The sequence below is a fragment of the Pavona decussata genome, unplaced genomic scaffold (assembly GCF_977016875.1).
Source record: "Pavona decussata unplaced genomic scaffold, jaPavDecu1.1 SCAFFOLD_202, whole genome shotgun sequence".
NCBI classification, from domain to species: Eukaryota; Metazoa; Cnidaria; class Anthozoa; order Scleractinia; family Agariciidae; genus Pavona; species Pavona decussata.
The window spans coordinates 1,865,744-1,885,493 of NW_028145610.1; the positions used below are offsets into that span (position 1 = coordinate 1,865,744).

Genomic DNA, 19,750 nt, shown 5'->3' on the forward strand with positions numbered 1-19,750 from the left:
GTAATTCACCCAAATCCATATACAACACACCAAGGTTGCTTAACATTCCTGCTACGGAAGGGTGTTCTTTGTCCAACGTTTGTTCCCTGATTCGCAGTGCACATTCATAGCAATGCCTGGTTTGTTCCAGCTTGCCAACAAACTTGTAAGCCAGACCAAGATTATTGAAAGAATCGGAGATCAATATATGATTTGCAAAAAAAAGTTTTTTTCTCATTTCCAGAGCTTGTGTGTGGTATTGTATTGCCTTCTCATGCTGGCTTAATTTGCTGTATACAACACCAAGATTACTCAAAGAATCGGCAACGCGTAGATGCATTTTCCCAAAAATTGTTTCCCTCAGAGTACAGGATCTTAGGAAAAGGTTTTCGGCACTTTGCAAGTCATCCAACACGCTGTGGACCATCCCAAGGTTGGTAAGTGCATCAGCAACAGTAGAGTGCTCATCACCATACAGAATTTGTCTCATTGTTAAAGACTTGCAAAAATATTCTTTTGCTTTTTCAAGGTTGCCAACACTGAAAAATACATTTCCAAGTTTGATAAAAGAATCCGCTTTTTCATGAGATGGTTTGTTCGGATTTATACTTTCCAGCAAAACCAGAGCATCATCATGGTGATCCTGAGCCTTCTTAAACTGCCCTAAGTCATGATAGACAATGCCTAAATTGTTTAGGATGGTTGCTTTTAGCTTAATTTGGTTATCGTCACCACCGCATTCACCATTAAAGATCTCAAGGGCATGTTCAAAATACGTTTGGGCTGCGGAAAGAAGGTCGTGTTGTCTGCAAATATCACCAAAATTGAGAAATGAATGTTTAAATACCGATCTTTCATGACTTGTTACATCTGAAAAACATTTGGATGGTGCCTCCAAATAAGTGCTGAGTGATTCCAAATGAGGGGCCATCTGCTTTGAAGAGATGTGAAACTCCAGGTCAAATTGAAACAAACTATGTTGTGCAAAAGGAGATAATGTCTCCGTGAACTTGCGGATGAGAGAGGCAATCTTCGCCTTGCTGTAGTTGTCAAGTATGTAGTTCTTGAAGGCATCATGAACGACCCGATGCACCTTTATGAGAGTTCTTCGACAATCCTCCAGAACAAGCGGAATCAACAAAGAGCACTTCGCTATGTCAGCAGCAGTCGTATCCTCATCAAGATCTGGTTCTTGTTTTGTCACGAAACTGACAATGATGTCAAGGTCAATTGGTGCTGGTGCACCCAAACCCAGGAAATCGACTACGTGTTTCAAAGCTTCATTCTCCACAAGCTTAAGCACAGCCATTGTGACGGCTGAGGACATTGACAATGGGTAATTCTTGCATGCTTGTTCGTAAACTTTCTCTGTCAAATGCCTCTTTCCCTTTCCTAGTTTCTTGAGGTAACTCTTCCAGGTAGAGGTCCCCGGACTGACGCGATTTGTGACTCCATCGGCCTGCAAATAGCGAACATAGAGTGCGGCACAAGCGATTGCCAAGGGTTGTAAATCTAATTCCATGACAACAGATTGCTCTAGTTCCTCGTCATCACATGAAAACTGGCAAATGTTTCTGAGAAGAGACAATGCATCGTCCATTTGCATTCCTCGACTAAGGGAAATATGTCCACAGGAAGGATCAGCAAATGGTACACTGGCACTGTCCTGAGTGGTAACGAGAACTTTACCACGTCCACCCCATTTGTCATCAGGCCAGCAATTCCGTATGCCCCTCAAGTCATTGGCATTGTCAAATATAACCAGCGACGTGGAATAGTCTTTTGCTTTGGCAGAAACAAGGGTTTTAAGATGGGCAATCCTTTCATCAGGTTTCAACTTTGAATCTGACCCAGTGATACTATTCAGCGAGTATTCTGTAACCCCAAGTTCACGGGCAAGGTGACAGTATGAATCTAGTATCGACTGCTCACTTTCAGCATTCAAGGTCATTACAAATACGCAGGCGTCCTGGTTACCGTCAGAAACTGCCTCATCATAGAACTTTTTCCCGACCTCACGAGCAATCTGACTCTTGCCACAACCGGGGTTACCGGAGACATACACTGTCACAACGGACCATTCTTCATGGGTGTTTTGGAGGTCCATGAACGTCTGCATCAGATTTTCAACTTCTGATTTTCGTTCAGTTACTTGATGGGATGGCTTAGGTGGAAGGCACATGAAGGATTTAGGCTTGGCTTGTAGTTCCTCTTCCAAGATGCCAATCTGCTCTCGAAGCTGCTGAAGTTCCCTAGTTGGAAAACTGTTCAGTTTACTGACTTCCTGTAGCTCTTTTGAGTCAAGATGCAGAGCTGTGAACGTTTTCAAGACCCATTTCACGTTGGCCTGAAAGTCAGTCTCCAAAATACTGGCTTGAGAAAGATGTGCAAAAACTCTGTTGCGGAAAACACGTAGATCATCGACGTTTATGGCAACTGTAGGACTCGCCAATGATCCAAGCGAATCAGAAAAGAGAATTGCAAAGAAGAAACAAGAACAGTCCCACTCACTTGTATTTCCATTTTGTATGATACTCAGGAATCTCACGTTCTTGTTTCGACTTTTTGGGGATTCCATGTCAAAAAAGTCTTGTCCATTTTTTTCAGTGTCTTGCCATGGACCCAACCTCCATCCATGGACTCTGTCCCATTCTTGTTTAAACACGGACTGCAGTCCGTTCCGGATGACGTTGGCAGTGATGTAGCAGACACGGAAGTAGTTGAGCTCTTCCAAAGTAAATTCTTTGTCCGACATATTTCAAGGTAACTTTGCAGTTTTGTTTTCTGTTGAAGGGAATCCATTTGTGATATTATTATTGAAGAAAGGGCCAACTGATTGCTCAAGTTTAATGCTGTAAACCTTACAACATCATTACTCGATGGTACACGGCATGCCATGCATCATGAGAATAAAGTAAAATGATCACAAATGAAAAAAAAAAAAAAAAAAAGGAAAAAAGAAGATAGTGTCTTGAATTGATATAAACAAATTCTCCCAACTAGAACCACAAGAAATACTGGAGAACAATCAGCCTCGTTCCCAGGGTCTCTCCGTCCTGGGACGTGAAGAAGAGATAGCCTGGGAACGAGGTTGGAGAACTACGAGAACAATATTTACAGAACCTGTAAATATTTGTTTCTCTTAACATGTATCGACGTGTTATTATGTTGCAATCACTCAAACCTCTGCTAATGGCCGCAGTCTCCAAACTACGGCCACTTGTCTGCATTTTTTCTTGTCCTGACTAGTCATTCATTCATACAAATCCTCTGCCTTTGCTCTGATATCTGCAAATGGCTAGACTTTCTAGTCTTCTCGGATAAGGACAATAAACCGTAGGACCCGTCTCACAACACTTTCATGTTCATAACCTTGTGGGACGTTAAAGAACCCACACACTAATCGAAAAGAGTAGGGCATGGAGTTCCCGGTGTGCTGGTCTGGTCTTTGTGTGTGCAATAGTTGGGGGTTAGTTTGCAAGGAATTGCGAAAGTTCTGTTTCTTTCCCCCGTCACACTTAGTGACGAATTTGACTAAATCTAAATTTACAACCACCCCATAATCGTTCTATGATGACCAAAAAGGTCTGTCTGAAAGGGACACTGTCATGACAATTTTGCTGCCGTCTTGTAAAACCGTGGTGAAATCATGCCACAGTACGCTTGTTGAAGCAAGAAATGTTTCTGCAACCGCAGGAGGACGATATCAAACGGAATTCTCCTTGGGAGAGTAAACCTCTGTTGTTTTCTGGAGAAATTTCCCACTCAAAACAAGAAAACTTGAAAACGCTAGACAAACATTTTCAAGTTGTAGTCCCAATTTATCCGCATCATCCTTGGCAGACCACTGTTTTACGAAACTGGATCATTGTTTGCAGGTTTTCACTGATGAAAAAATCTTTTGGCTTTTACACGTTACGAAAATTTCGTGACAGTGCCCCTTGAAGGTTGTCGTTGCAGAGAGTTTGAATTAACTGTAATAGCATTTTTTAAAACTAAAGACAGTTATTGATATAACTTCCCAAAAAAAAATTAAAAAATAAAAACAAAACAGAAAAACTGCCAAAAGATTTAGAAATTGGGACTATCGAACACTTTTTCTAGATGGAAGTCCACATGTATCATTATTGACGGAAATTGTTCCAAATGTTTGTCAAGCGCACAGAGACAAAAACTAACTTCGGGTTAAAGTCACCCAGATTTCGTGACATAGCTGGGGTATACAATATACTTGTATGCATATAACAAACTGTAACGCCGTCCAAACATGGTCATGGTGTGCTCAACATTCAGCATCATCTATAATTTTAACACAATTGATATTTTTAAAACAATGTTGTATAAAGATGACGAATATTGAGGGTGACAAAAAAAGATCATCTCCAGCTTTTCTGCAAGAAAACTGCGCTTTGTTATCAATGTATAGCCTGCGTGCAGACGTTCCCTATTTCCTTTGTTGCACCCGCGTTGAATAACAAAACAATTATTCTGCTCAATCTTGCGGAATGTCGCGTGATTTTAGCCAACACGACCTACGGCTGTATGACCTCGTGTCACGGTTTTCATACAATCTTGTCCGGCTGTATTCCCTGTATACAGAAGCTGTTTTTGAGGCCGCTGTTCGGTGTATACCCACCACTATAAATGCAGAACAAAACGCGGCCGTTACGTCATGGGATAATGGCCGCTTTTGGTCCAAAGAGAGATGAATATATTTAAGATGTATAATATTGAGCCGTTTATTGAATATTTTACCGACCGAATAGACGGTGTATTTCTGATAAATATCATTATTAGGGGCGATTTCTTAGGATAACTGTTAAAAATATGCGAATCATGAAGTACTCATATGGACGTTTTATGTATCTGCGTTATATCTGAATTGTTCTGTACATAATAAATCTCATTGTTAATAAAATACTGAAAATAATTAGCTTATATATAGTCAGTTTACACATAAGCGTAAATTCTGTCCTTTTTGATCTCTCTGTACGACTCATCAGGACTCATGATCGATGCGCGACCCTGTCTATTGATTGAGGAACAGACGAATAGACACATCAACCCTGAACTTTCTTGTCAGTACTTTCTCTTTCCTTCCTTTTTTCAACTTTTAAATCTTTATACGACTGAAATTGTGCGCTTAGATTTTACACCATTAGGTGAATCTTTTCAAAAACTGCGAAAATCCGGAGTAGCCCAATGTTAAAACACACTGTAAGCCCCAGAAAACTCAAGATGAACACTTTAAAGGTTTAAATTGATATTAAATTGTGTTACCTGGTTATAAGAACACACCTTTTTAAGCCGAGAAAGTGCGATGAACGACAAAATTCTCCACCGTGATCAAGCATTCAAAGAGTTGGAACAAGTAGGAGAAATCGCGTGACAAATTAAACCGAGAAACACTGGATCCGACTAGCATGATTGTGTGCACGTACGCTTCTCCTACGAAAGCTTACTTCGGAAGAATTGACAATCCACAACAATATTCCAGCGATGGCCCGACTCTGGAGCACGTAAGTAGAGCTTTTTTTCAAATGTATGACTCCTTTTAAGCCTTAAACACTTTCTTAGTTTGATAGTCGCTGAAAAATTGTTACTGGTTTTGCGTTTCAAGCAGGCGCAGCCAACAGTTACTAAATTATTTGATAACTCCGATGAAGGGAGCTCAGATGGTGAAAATTAATAACTTAATTGTATTCGGTAAGTTAACTTTCAGCTGTCTTCATGAAGCCATGAATGTACTAACTAGTAAGGAAGGATTTGGGTTTCTGGCATTCTAGGGTTCCAGTGTCCACGGAAATCTCTTTGAATATTAAATTAAAACCTGCTTAACCCATTCACACAGAACTTAATTCCTTTTATTTTCTAGGTCACAGTAAGGGTAGTGCTGCATTGAGAGGTGATTCCAATTTCAAAATGCCTTTTTCTAAGGATCAGTTTAAAGCTTGTATGCTCCTAAGTGCTACAGGAGATGCTTTGGGCTACAAGAATGGCGACTGGGAATTTTGTCATTCTGGACAAGATATCCACGAAGAATTACAAGAGCTTGGCGGTCTCCAGAATATTGAGATCAAAGGCTGGATGGTGAGTGATGATACCGTTTTACACCTGGCTACCGCCGAGGCATTGGTGTCATCTTGGAAGACACATGAGGAGCTCTTTAGCACATTAGCTTCCATGTACAAAGAAAGTATGGTAAGTCGATCTACATCATAAGCCTGCATCAACAGAATGAGCCCTTCACAACTAACGGTCACATGGTACAGAATCCGCCATGCTGGACAGCAAGTTTTGCAATGGGACAACCAAAACAAAGCGACTTAAGGTGGCTCTATACCATTTCTTCAGTTTTCGCTAGTAGTAATATATATATTTTTCTTGATGTTCTGGTTCTTTCAGCCCTGTGAAAATATCTGGGTTCAAACTAAGAACACTGTTACTACTGGTAAACTCCATTTCCATGGCAACCAGCCGATGATACATCTGTTGATTCCTTCACTCCTAGCTAGTTTCAAAACAGGTTTGTCTGAATATCGCATGGTAAAATCCCGTTATTTTTTGTGTAAAGAAGAGAGAAACTCCAAAGTGTCTCCTCGTAAAGTTAGAACAAATTCTGTACATACATGTATGACGTTTGGCCAATTTCTGCAATTGTCGTTTTTGCCATTTATTCCAGTTGCCCGTGTATAATTCTTCCTGAGATTTTTTGGAGTACAAATACCAGCTAAATCCTTAACCTTGAGCCAATTTTCGGAAAAATTCGTAGTGGAAAACTCATTAAAATAGCCTTATTTTTCATCCTAAAACTGGCCTTGTTTTGTGCGCCAGCATAATGAAAATTCCCGTATCAGTCAGAAAACTGTTCGCGCCATTTTAGAACCCAGTTGCCGTGCGCCAAATAACTGTATGGAGTCACCTTAATCCAGCCAAACTTGAATTTTTTTTAGTTTTGGATGTCCCACTGTGCATAGCTTGCCCTCCAGGGTCTCTCTAGTATGGTGGGTTTTGTATTATGTGACTGTTCAGCTACAACGGGCACATTATGGTCATTTATATTTAGATGTCTATATGCTAAGTGATCCTTTTTTTCTATTTCCTATCTTAATTATTGTTTATTTATTTATTTATTTATATCTACTTGTTTGTTTCTTTATTCTTTCTTGTGACATGTTACAACCTAGATAAAGCATGATAATTTTTGTTACTACCGTTTTTTTCTTAATTAACAGGAAGTATCATGGGGTTTTATTTCCTCTTTTGTCAGAAAAAGGTGAAAGAAGACCTTCACTTAGCTACAAAACAATTCTAGAACTAGAAATATGTGACTCGCAAAACCTCGCGAAGCTGGGTCTGGTTGGAAAGCCCTCTTTACTTGTATTGTAGCATCAAATGAGGAGATTAAAAGGTTACTGAGCATAGCAACTATTTTGATGAGCCTGGTCTTTTGGTAGTTCCACAGGCTAGTTTGCGGTTGACATCTATTTCTGACACGACGAAATGTACAACGGCGTGCAGCGCTGTCGTGTTTGATGAATTTATTTCCCACGGAAAATAATTTTACAGCGGCGAAAAATGTGTAATTTCTTCAATGCAATCTTTCCCAAAAAAGTTTTCTGGAAGAAAGGGGAAAGATTCTGCAGAGATATTTCTATTCAGTGAACATTGATGAACATTGCAGTTGAAATTTGATTCGGCAATGAAAGCAAACTTTCCCGATGTATGCAAATTTTGCTCCAGCAAACTGTTGACGCCAGTGTGTCGGCCCAACCTACTGCTGCCTAGCAACGTTCTCTTTGTCTGACGTCATTCATACTTTGTTTTTCACTGTTGCTAGGCAACAATACAGACATCTTCAAAGACATATATAAATATATTTTTTGCTCGAATTCGTGCGGCTTAGCTCCGCTCCGCCGGACAAATTTACATTAACCTCGCTTTGCGAGGAATAACAAGAGGAAAGAACTCACATCAATTCTTGAAAGGAACAACTTGTGATTTGTTCTAGTGCATCTTGGAAACAAAAATGAGAGAACTTTAAAAATGTTAGCCCAGCATTTTTCAAGATATGGGTATGAATATGTTCCTCAAGAGTTTCCCATCCCACACAATCAGTTTTGACTAGGAGTTTTGTAAATAATTACAGTCGAACCTGTATATAACGGCCACCCTCGGGACTTGAGTAACTGGCCACTTAATACAGGTGGCCGCTTAATACAGGATCACTAAAAATACTCACTGGGTGTGGTCTAATGTCAATTTTAATGGCGTATCATACAAAAACACTTCATGCAAGGAAACAATAGGACAATCAACAATGTTCAATGTCACATGGCTGAAGAACAAGTTACTAAAAGAGGAATTTCTTGCTAAAGAGTGAAGCAAATTCAAAACAAACTTTTTTTTAGCGTTCGTGATATGGTACTGTACTTCAGCACATTGCGAACATTAAACGTCTGAGTATCAGCTTACAGTAGCTTTGTACATGTTGTTTCTTTATAGTGATGCTGGATTGCATTTTAAACACAATAAAATACCGCATAAAATAACATATGGCTTAGTTTTCATTCAAGGGTGGCCGCTTAACACAGGTAAAAATAACAAAAAAAAGACAAACATAGGACTGCTACAGGGTGGCCGCGGCCGTTTAATAGAGGTGGCCGCCTAATACAGGTAACAAATACAGCATTTGTATGAGCAAAAAATCGGGACTTTAAAAACTGGCCGCTTAATAGAGGGTGGCCGCTTAATACAGCGCCGTTATATACAGGTTCGACTGTACATGTAAAATTGAGCTTAAATTAAGTGCAGATTATACTGTCCTAGCTAGGCAGTACTAGGCTACTTATCTCTCTTATTTATTTGCTTGTGCAGATGTAATTTAAAGTTTTGTTGTTGTCTGAAAACATTATCAAGCCCTGAAATCACCTTTTATCATATGTTAATTCCCAAAAATAAGTTCTGCAATGGAGTTTTTTTGGATCTTATTTGGAGGGAGGGCTACAAAAGTTTTTTAAAAATTTATTATTGAAGGGAATTTTGCATTCAAATGGGTTGAATGATCAAAACAGCTTGAAACACAAAAGCCAAATTATTTGTCCCAAACACTCCTCATCTTTTTGACTTTTAAGTCAAAAAGAAATATTTTGGAGAGCTAAATAATATCATTTATGAGAATGACATTTACATCTGAGATTTTGGGGGCTTACATGTACGTTTGAGAGAATGATTTTCGTAGTAGTTTACAAATTATATATTGATTGCAAAATATGGTATGTCCAGAAGTGACAACTTTGATTAACACTGCACGAAAAATTGGATTTGCTCTTTTTTTGATCCGTATCAAAGATGAGGTCAAATATAATAACATTTTTGACAACACATTTGATGCGCATCAAATATTTGACGCCTTTGTATATACCTTTGACTCGAATCAAAAGTGAGTTTAAATGTATTAACAACTTTGACCCTACCTTTGACGCGCGTCGAATTTAAATCAAACAACTTTGACTCCGTTTATGACGCGCATCAAAGGTGGATCAAATATATGATATCTTTGATTCGAAACAAATTTGAATCCACCGTGAATCAAATGCGGCCTTTGTCACCTGTGATGCGAATCAAAGGTAATCAAAGGCGGCCTTTGACAGCCTTTGACCACACATTTGATGTGCGCAAAGGCGTTTTTTCGTGCAGTGTAATACTTAATAACTGTTATATTTGAATATTTGTTTCTAGGAAGACATGATCGGTCGAGCACCAGGGGATACTACAATGTCAAATTGTGCAAGGCTCCGACCTGGCATTCCACAAGGATATGTGGTGCCATTTAATCCCCGTGGGGGTGGATGTGGAGCAGCCATGCGGTCGATGTGCATAGGCCTGTTATATAACTCCCCTGAGAAGCTTGATGATCTCATTGCTATTAGTATTGAAAGTGGACGAATGACTCATAACCACCCAACAGGTACTGTACTTTGTGATGTTTTTTATTCATGTTTACTTAATAGTATTACAGTCAACCCAGGTCACGCGTGAACGATATTTTTGAAATTTGAACGGAGTTTTGAAATTTGCATGTCAGTTTTCAAAATCGCCAACGAGATTTCAGAGTTCCCGTATAAATTTCCCTAGCTTCTTGACAGTATAAAGCTATGAATTTTTCTTTACATTGCAAAATTGAATATTTCAAGAACAACAATTGTTTCCCACATATTTTGAATCTTTTTTTCAGTTAATGTGTCTTTTTCGGAACGATTTCCAGAGAGATGTCCAACATTTCATTCACACGTCGGACATTACAAAGAGAAATTCGAATGTTCATTTCATTCTTGGAATTACTGTTTACGTGTGACCTGGATTGACTGTAATATGAGCTGTGACAGGAGCCTATATCTGTATAAATTTTAACCCTGTAAGCCCTAACAGTGATCAGCATCAAATTTCTCCTTGTAATATCAAATATACTAATTTCAATCCCTGAGGTCATGAGAATTAAGGATTAATGATCACCCAACAGCAAGGTGCATTTTCTTGACATTTCAATTGATAACTTCTCCCCGGTACTTTTATAAGAAAGGCATAGGGACAAGATAGGAGAATTTGTTCTTTGATGTTAAGAGACAAAGGGTTAATTCCTCGCGTCAACCCTTTCCCAAGTAAATTTATTTTTAGAACTGAGCACTTTAAACAGGTAGTCAGGACATATTGATAATTAAGCTGTTGGCATTCCAAAGGTCCCCAGATCTAGACCCATTCTAAAAATATACTACTCGGGAAAAGTTGACTCCGAGGCTTAGTATGAGACACAGAGGCCTTGGGGCATGAGCTCCTGGGTACTGTACATTTTAAGTACACTCCTGACAAATGGTCTTTCCAAACATTAGTCTCTCAGAGCCTTCATTTTTCTCAAGAACCTAACTATCATGGAGACTAGATTGTTTTGTATAGCCGTTTGATCTCAAGTAGGAAATTAAAAAGTAAGTTAAGATTTGATGGCCTCAATACTTGTATCTCTGAAGGTCTCAACTTATAATTTTAAATGTCCATTAATGCTCAGCCTCATTTTGTTGTGAGGTGAAGACGGAGTTTCTAAAAAATTGGTCAAAATGTGCTGGGCTTGCAGAGAGAACCATTCAGGGCTAATTATTCTAGAAATTTACATTTACATTTACATGTTATTAGGTCGGTAAAATCCTGATCAGATAACACACCAACCTGCTAGCAAGCAAGCTGTGTATTTGGTTAGACGCAAGAGGATATAGCGCGAGCACCGAGTGAAGCAATTAAGCCTCGAGAGGATTGGGCTTGTGCAGGGGCCTTTCTCCTGCCCCCCACTCCAATCCTCTCATGCTATATCCTTTCGTGGCTGACCAAATAGAAAGCTTGCTCACAGGGAAAAAATTGGCTCAATTAGCACCCAGTAAGAGCCCTTCAAAGATTTAAGAACATTCCCGCGAAAGTCTTCTAACATTCATTTTTTCATTTAAAACTTTTGCTGTTGCTAGGTAGTGAGTTACTTGTGTCTGAAATGCTAAAAATGGGGGGTCACCCACTTCATTTCGGAGGTATGATAAATCTGAAGGACCACCCTTAAGTTTGGAAAGATCTGTCTTCTTTACTTCATCTGACCCCAGTGTCGGTTTTTAAGTCTACTAACAATATTGCAAATGAATCCCTAGAATTAAACTCTCTATACCATTAATTTTATATGTCTAACTGGACTTCCGTTAAAGTAAAATTAATGTAGTTTATGAATGACCATATATTTGCAATTCTTGAGAGCAGCATGCATTATTGAGCAGGCCTGGTTGTTCAAAGAGCAGATAACTTTATCCAACAGATAATTCGCTATGCGGCGGATAAAATGTATTGGTTGGAGTACATTTTAACCATTTTTTGAACAACTGGGGCCAGGATTTAGATGTTGTGTGGGTAGAAGAAGAGGAAAATTTTCAACTTCTTGCATTGATTTTTGTTCATGTCTTCACAAATCCGTGGTATCAATTGGAAAAGAAAATTATGTATCCAAAATGAAGTAGGGCTCACTGACCATTTGAGAGGGTAAACTAAAGGAAATGGCTACCAGCCCTTAATTTATATGGTTAGGTTTCTAAGTATGCACACATGCTCATACATGACATAGGTGGACATTGGGACATGAATTATGAACACATAAATGGTTATGATCACAAATATCCTTAAGGGGCCTTATATATTTGCATTAAGGAATGTCCCTGTCATCCCTGACAATGTAATTTTTTGTTGACAAATTCCAGCTTCTTTTCAATCATAAATGTCCACTTATTCCTGCCCTCATCAGAATTTTTCAGGTCTTTGCAAGTGAGAGATCATATAAATTATACAAATTAAAGATCACTAACATAATATTTTATTCTTTGTTGGAATATTTATCAATAATTATTGTTGTATTAGAACATGATCCAACTGCTATCCAAGGAGAATTTGGCCAACAAAAGGTCAAACTTTATTTATCTATTTTTTTTATTTCCAGGTTACCTGGGTTCCCTGGCATCTGCTCTGTTAACTTCATTTGCCGTCCAAGGCCGACCTGTCCGGGAGTGGGGTGCAGCACTCCTATCAACCCTCCCAAAAGCTATGAGTTACATTAAAAATGTTGGCCGTGATGTCAAGGAGAATGAAGAGCACTGGTCTTACTTCACGGACTCCTGGACTGCATATCTCACAACAAGGGGAATTCTCCATGGCAACAGTGATCCTGTGTTTCCAGAGCAATATTCTGTTGTAGACCGTGATGCATTCTACAAATCATTGAGCTATCGGCAGGGATGGGCTGGGGCCAGTGGCCATGATGCACCAATGATTGCATATGATGCACTTCTTGGAGCAGGGGCATCCTGGGATGAGCTTTGTAGCCGAGCCATGTTTCATGGTGGTGACAGTGACAGCACAGGAGTGATGGCAGGGGCCTGGTGGGGAGTCTTGTATGGTTTGGATGGGGTTCCTGTGGGTAATTACAAGAATTTGGAATACAAAAAAAGAATTGAAAAAGCGGCTGCTGACCTGTTTGCCAAAGCAAAAGAAATGCATTAGGTCAGACAATCTGCACCATTGCACTTTTTTCATGGTGATGACACTGATGACCTCCCTTCAAATCTCGGTACTTTTAATGGTCCAGAAGCAGTGATTACTCTTGTACAGTCTATAATGGCTGAACTATGTCAGATATTGTAATAAATATATTGTGGTGCTATTTTGTGGTGATTAGGCGGGTGGTAATGTTGTCTGCAGAAGGAGAAGGATGACAACGGTGATGATAATTATGATGAAGATGATGATCGCGATTACAACTGATAGTTAACATGACAATGATGATCAATGACTGAACTAGAGTGTATCATATTAAGCTTTGGTTAAAAACCAGTTCCTCAAAGAAAGGTAGCCAGTTATAAACACTGACAACAAAGTCTCTTCTTCTTGTTGCCTGTAAGTCATTTTCAAACTCAAAGTATTAGCTACCTGTAGTCGCTGTAGGCCATAATAGCCAGCTACCCCTTTCAAAGACAACCCAGTGATGTAAATGGCAATCACTATTGTACTCATAATGATCATGGATACAGAGATGATGAAGTAGAATGATGATGCCTCAAATTTTATTTTTACTGGAATGTAACACCCCCTCCCCCTAGCCCCCCCCCCCACCCCCCTCCAAAAAAAAAAGAGAAGAAGAAAAGAGATGCAGTAATTAGCTTATAAGCTAAAGGTGTCTTCTCGTCAGATTAATTTTCTGTTATTTGAAACTAAGAAAACAGTGAACACACTAGAAATATTTCTCGAATGAGATGGTCATTATGCTGGTGAAGAAAACCAATCAGATAGATCCAAGATTAACAAATCCAAGCTTGAATGGTAATTATTTTGTGTTTTTTTCTTTTTTTTTTCTAGTTTTCCTTTGATTAGTCACAGACCAATACACATTCCAGAAGTGATTGTTAGTGTCCTTGACTTTCTTAGTTTTGGTGTAATTAACTCTTTTTTTTTTCTCAACCAAATCACTCAAACTTCTTCGAGATCAATGAAATTTTGTGAATATTAGCCAAACTTTTTGGTGTCCTCTTCTTGGACATAAACGGGAAAAATTTAGCCCTGTTGATGTGCATTTCAAAGGATCAAAGGATAAAAAGTATGTACATCTTTGTGAACTGCAACTGGCAATTCACATATTCCTATCTAAGTCATAAAAATATAATAAGTTTATGAAGCTGTCTTTGGGATGACCATATTACTGTAAATTATGTTAGTTTGTGAACAGTTTTACCTAAGTATGAAAAAAAAAAATAGATCAAGAACACATTTGTCATTTTCTTTTCATTGTAATATCCTTCCTCCTGAAACATTTACATTTGCAGTATAAATTATTTATTTTGGACTGTATACTGGGTTATTTCAGGGTTCCAAAGGGCTTTAGTGCTGGGTTGCATAAAACATCTTAAGATAAGTGGAAGTTTTCTGCAGTCGTTCCCTGCATTCTGAATGATTTACTCGTGCTCTTTATCATCAATAAACTGCCTTAGATAAGCTGAGTGATTAAACATAGTACTCAAGAAAATCCTTCAGAAGGCAAGGAATGACTCCAGAAAACTGCCTCCCAGTACTTGTCTTTAATTAAGATGCTTTATATAACTGGGCACAGGACTCCATCCCAAATAATGGAGGTCTCTATCGTTCCAAGACAGAAATATCGGGGCTCTATGTTTTTCACCCCAGGGTTTCCTTTACCTAGAATTAGCATTTTTGTCCAGGCTTGAAGAAGAGGAAGGCTTCAGGTTCCTGACTCCACGGCTGAAGTTTCAGGGCTGAGAGGTTCCAAATACCCTCCCCCCTTAGGACTCTGAATTTAACACCACCCTCAGATAGCACAGTTAACTGTGGTGGATACGTACATCAAATTTATTAAAAATTAGACTGCTTGTCAATGTTGAGGTTATTCAAATCAGCCAAACTAAATTGGTTTGAACCACTGTCTCACCAGTTGCTTCAGCACATAACTAGTAAGCTGTCTGATAAAGTAACACCTTGCTCATTTATATGAAAAAGAGAACAACTGAAAAAAAGAGGTGTAAAATTTTGAGATGGAAATCTATAGAACAGCAGAATTGACTAGGATTATTAAAATTAATTCCAAATGATATATAAGCTATTTTTGAAGAAGAATCAGATCAGTTCCAAGATCACCAAAAGCATATGATTTATAGAAGTTTTCGTGAAGGGGTACTAAACATAATTCCACAGGTTTGGAGGGCATCTGGTGGTGAGTTTAAATCTTTATAAAAGCGGAAGAGAACCTAGACTAACATTTGTATAATACATGTGTACTTGAACAGTCTAATTTCTCAATAGGAATTACACAATTTAGTTAAATAAGAAACTTCAGGGTGTGGTTTTGTTCAGGAACGCACGGTTCTCCCCATCACGTAAACTCACAATATCGGACTTGGCGAATATAAACCTCCCACCATATGTATTTCACCCTCTTATAGTCTCAGACACAAAATCCTTCTGATAAAAAGTCCCCCCATGGACTGTTTTTCATGCCAACCCAACCTGTTTTTAAACTCAGAATCCCCACCCCCTGTTATGTATTACCCAGAACTCATTCTGACCATATAAATGACGTGCGTTAGCTTTGATCAGAATATTAATTAGTAGCCGGCTTTAAAATCCGTTATCGTGTGACGCATCCGAATATTGTAAATGACGTGACCTTAGCCTGATCAGAAATATTAAGCTTGCGTGATGAATCCCTTATCGCTTGACTTGCATCCGAATGGCACCATGGGAATGGGTGAACATCTTCCCAACGTTCATCACTTTCACTTTCTGCTCATCAGCCGCGGAAGTGACGAACTGAGGGAAGCACAACAGCGCCTTTTTGCATAAAGTTCGATTTTTCTCTTCCGATGACTCAAAGGTAAGTTGCTTGTGGCTAGGTATTCTGCAATTTATACTCCATAAGTCATTTTGCTTGCAGATCTTTTGACAAAATTGTGACATAACTCCATCACGACGGCAGCATACGAAAGCAAGCGGGCTGTTAATTCAAGGTGGAATTTAAGGACTGTTTGCGCCTTTTCGTCACTAGTAGCATCCTATTCGCATATTCCCATTTACGGACATTTGTACTACTCCCTACTTTGATCGAGGACACATTTCTAGATTTCATTCGAGGGGACATCTTTGACTGCGATACTTTGATGTACGTACTCTAGCTCCGATGGCCTACCAAGCGCTCGCATGCAAGTTACTTGTAGGCTTCAAGATCAACTTTTTTTTAATTATTCCTGTTAGTTAGGACACCAGTTTTGCTTTATGTATACGTAGCTGTTGCGGTAAAAGTTATCATCGCCTGAAGAGACGAGTTGGATATTTCCGTCATCATAGCGGTGATTAGCGCTTATCCGCTTCGAATCCTTCGATCGATACAGCAGCTATTTCTGACTGTTGCCTGTTTGTTTATCATGGAAGCAAGGACACAACGAACATAGGAGATTCCAGTTATAACCGTAATGATATTTTTATCGGATTTAATCGCTATGTTAGCGAAAAAAAAAAAAAGAAAATTATTTAAGTAAAACTGAGTTGTTTTCGTACCGACTGAAAAGAAATCAAATTGCGCAAATGGAAACTACTGATGCATGTACGGTTTTAATACTTGTTATATGTCCTTTTCGGGTATTTTTTGCAGTTTTATTGCCCTAAAGATAAACTGATTTGGTTTGTAAGTCAGTTTTAGAAGTCAAAACAGCCTGTGTTTCCTCATACGTTATTTTGTTGCTTTTCTGTTATTAAATGTAAGTCAAAGTATGATTGTATTTAAATCAGGTACTGACTCTTTCCGGTGTTTTCGAGATTAAAATTCCATCATCAACAAGTCAATGGCGTCTTTGGGTTTGAGTCATAACCTGTTTGATCCTTTATGGATGATTTTACCCTCAGCAATATTCAGTAGTTGGTGAAGGCAAATAGCGTTTGAGTTGCACATTTGTGCTCTAATTAATATGGACTTAGAGTAAAATTTTGGTTTTGTGTCAGTTAGCTGCTTCATAGATGAGTAAATTTGTTGAAAATTTGCAATTTGATGCTATATATGTTTAGCATCATGATGTAATGCATACTTTGGATCTTTGGAACAAAACTCAGACGTTTGGGCGACTTATTAACGGTGATCATGCGTTTTTAACTGGGAATCTTGAAACGGTGAAAGTAATCACAACCACCAGATTTTGTTTGTGAATTGGTTATTATACAAAGAAATACCATCAAATAGCTTAAGAAAGATAAATAATTCAATTGCCGACCATTAATTACCATTTGGTCTCAAAGGTCATTTCTGTGTTATGAGATCTTGTTGTTTTTTGTCCATTTAGGACATCAAAGCTTGGCATCATTTTACATACCTTATTGTAGAAAATTAACGCGAATTTTAAAAAAAATAATTTTTGTAATCGTTAATTTCCGCGTCATTTATTAAGTGGCGCGTTAATTTCTGCGATCTTAATTTCCATAACTCTCGTACCAAATTCTCGATACACTCCAGAAAGCATTGTTTTATCAGGGTGGAATCTGCTGGTAACATGGACACTGCATGTGAAGAACGCTCAAAAGTTGCCAGATTCCTTCGCTTAACCCCTTTTCATCTCGGATTTTTACACTTAATGTTAAAATAATTTTTTTTCTGTAGTCTCAACAAATTCTTTTTCTTTGTGTAAGTCGCGTTTTCCCTCATTTTGAAATTTTAGCACTTCTTTCGCGCTAATTTCCTTTATTGGGAAGTAGTTTTTCTTTCAATTCGCGTTAATTTCAAACACCTTAATTAGCACAAACGTTAATTTCCTATAATAAGCGAATCCTCTATTCAACAATTGACAAATACGAAATAAACACATTGTATCTATATATCATATTTCTGATTTCACCAAAATACTGGGATTACATACACAGTATGTATTTTTTGCCTCCTCAGTGTTTGATACATTGCCACTCTTTGATATTCCAAGGCCCCCCTCAATAACTCAGCAAGTAGTGCGGGACCCCCCTTTTAGCATTGGCAAAAATTTATAAATCCCCCCCCCCCCCCATTTTCTCCCCCATGCCCCCTCCGGTAAATATTGAACTGACCCTTAGGTGCAAGCAAAGTCCTGAAAATAGCATTTCACATAGTTCTTTGACAAACGTAAAATCTCGATGCTTGTACTTAAAACTATCCGTTTCCAAGTACATATCATGTCTTTGGTCATATTCTATAAGTGCCATTGTTCGAACAGCCAAATGTTACCCATTTATTGCCAAACATTTTCTCCAATAATTAATTTATCTTTAGGGGATGCCATGCATGTATCAGAAGACCAGAAGCGTTGGGTGGTTATCGGGATCGCCTTCAATAAGCTGGTACAGCAAATTCGCCCATTTGTGGAACAGTCTTTGCAGGCACAATACCAAAGCTTAAGATCCAGTCATAACATTCATGCCCAAACTGCACCTGGAGTTCTGAAAAAGCATCTCAAAAATCTGAAATATGAGAACATTAATGGCAACAGCAACCACAAACTTCCCTCAGGAAAACCTGACTTTTCTAAATTTGACTACAGAGTTTCAAGTCATGTTGACCTGGCCAAACTTTACCTTCAACCTTTCATGGCTAAGTTCAGTGCATTTGATGGAAAGTGTGATGGTTCTGCTGTTCTTTTGCTTCTTGGTGACGTACCAGTGTTTTCTCCTGCCATACAAGCATCAGCCAAAGTAGTGAGAGAACATGTGAGAAATGAGTGGGCCCACTGCAACTTTACCGACTGGGACGCACCCAAGTTCCAGAGTTGTTTTCAGGAGATGCAGCAACTTGTCCAATCCATCGGCCTACCCACTGCGGATGAAACCGGGCTCTTGTCAGAGTTGAATGACTGGGAGACCAAAGGTGTTTATTGTATTTTAAATTCAGTCAGTGTTCTAAGAATGCTAGGTTTCGAGTCTCTGTGTTTTCATAGATGCATGGTAACATACAAGGCAAGGGCAGATGCAGGAAATTTTTATAGGAGAGATCCAATGATACCTTTCTCAAGTAGGTCTCTGAGTGTTTTTAATAGTTTTTGCGAAATTTTAAAAAAAGCGGCTCTCACTAATAACCTCATATTGAAAGATTATCGGAGAAATAGATCTCGCTGATAACTCTTCCATCAATTTCTCTTGGCAATTAGGTAACAAATATGAAATACGAACGGAGAAATTTAGTTTGAATTGCATGTGAGTTTCGAGCACAGCCGGGGATAAGAAAAGTTCGAATCAAAAAGTTTTAAGAAAAATTAAATTTCTCAGTTTGTATTTCATATTTATTACCTAAGTGCCGTGAGAAGTTGATGAAAGAGTTATCAGTGAAATCTATTTTTTAAGATAAAAATTGAATATGAAGTTCTTAAGGAGAGTCGCTCTTAATTTCTGTTAATCATTTATACAAATCATTTGTATATTATTTATGTTGCCCGCTCCAGGTGTTCAGCTAGTGGGAGCGACGCGAAATCGATCTGAGTCGCTCGTAACTCGGTGACTTGATTTGGCCCGAGATACTGTCGAGATTTTATTTTGGAAACCCTGCAAAATTACGAAGCCCTTTCTTGCGAGTAAAATGGAGTGCACGGGGGAGGGGTGGGAGAAATTGATCCCGGTTTGTGGACCATAACCCTAAACTATTCAGTTAGCTATTGGCGTCGTGGCTTAGTCGGTACTGTATCAGCGA

At 38.7% G+C, this 19,750-nt stretch overlaps 3 protein-coding genes across 7 annotated transcripts in view; all 3 read left to right on the top strand.

Moving 5' to 3' along the window:
* The window catches only part of LOC146461068 (uncharacterized), a 177,152-nt gene that overhangs the window by 151,516 nt on the left and 5,886 nt on the right, over positions 1–19,750 (top strand). The gene's annotated exons all lie outside the window — the stretch shown is intronic.
* LOC146461074 (uncharacterized) overlaps positions 1–19,750 on the top strand; it is a 59,016-nt gene that overhangs the window by 33,380 nt on the left and 5,886 nt on the right. The window contains exons 1-2 of one of the 3 annotated variants that reach the window (XM_085087320.1): positions 15,841–15,934; positions 18,344–18,934. The exons of 1 other annotated variant lie outside the window; for it this stretch is intronic. In XM_085087320.1, coding sequence (XP_084943446.1) covers positions 18,352–18,934 — 583 coding nt within the window. In that variant the 5' untranslated portion in view covers positions 15,841–15,934; positions 18,344–18,351. Of the gene's footprint in view, positions 1–15,840; positions 15,935–18,343; positions 18,935–19,750 lie in introns of those variants that run through there. One more of the 3 variants, XM_085087319.1, reaches the window with a different exon arrangement.
* The window catches only part of LOC146461076 (ADP-ribosylhydrolase ARH1-like), a 54,038-nt gene continuing 39,649 nt past the window's right edge, over positions 5,362–19,750 (top strand). Inside the window, exons 1-5 of one of the 3 annotated variants that reach the window (XR_014857486.1) lie at positions 5,416–5,498; positions 5,600–5,685; positions 5,855–6,180; positions 9,721–9,949; positions 12,497–13,401. Coding sequence is in view for 2 of the 3 variants with exons in the window: in XM_085087341.1 (XP_084943467.1) it covers positions 5,479–5,498; positions 5,600–5,685; positions 5,855–6,180; positions 9,721–9,949; positions 12,497–13,056 (1,221 nt within the window). In the remaining variant the exon portion in view is untranslated. Of the gene's footprint in view, positions 5,499–5,599; positions 5,686–5,854; positions 6,181–9,720; positions 9,950–12,496; positions 14,324–19,750 lie in introns of those variants that run through there. The other 2 variants (XM_085087341.1, XM_085087342.1) reach the window with 2 other exon arrangements.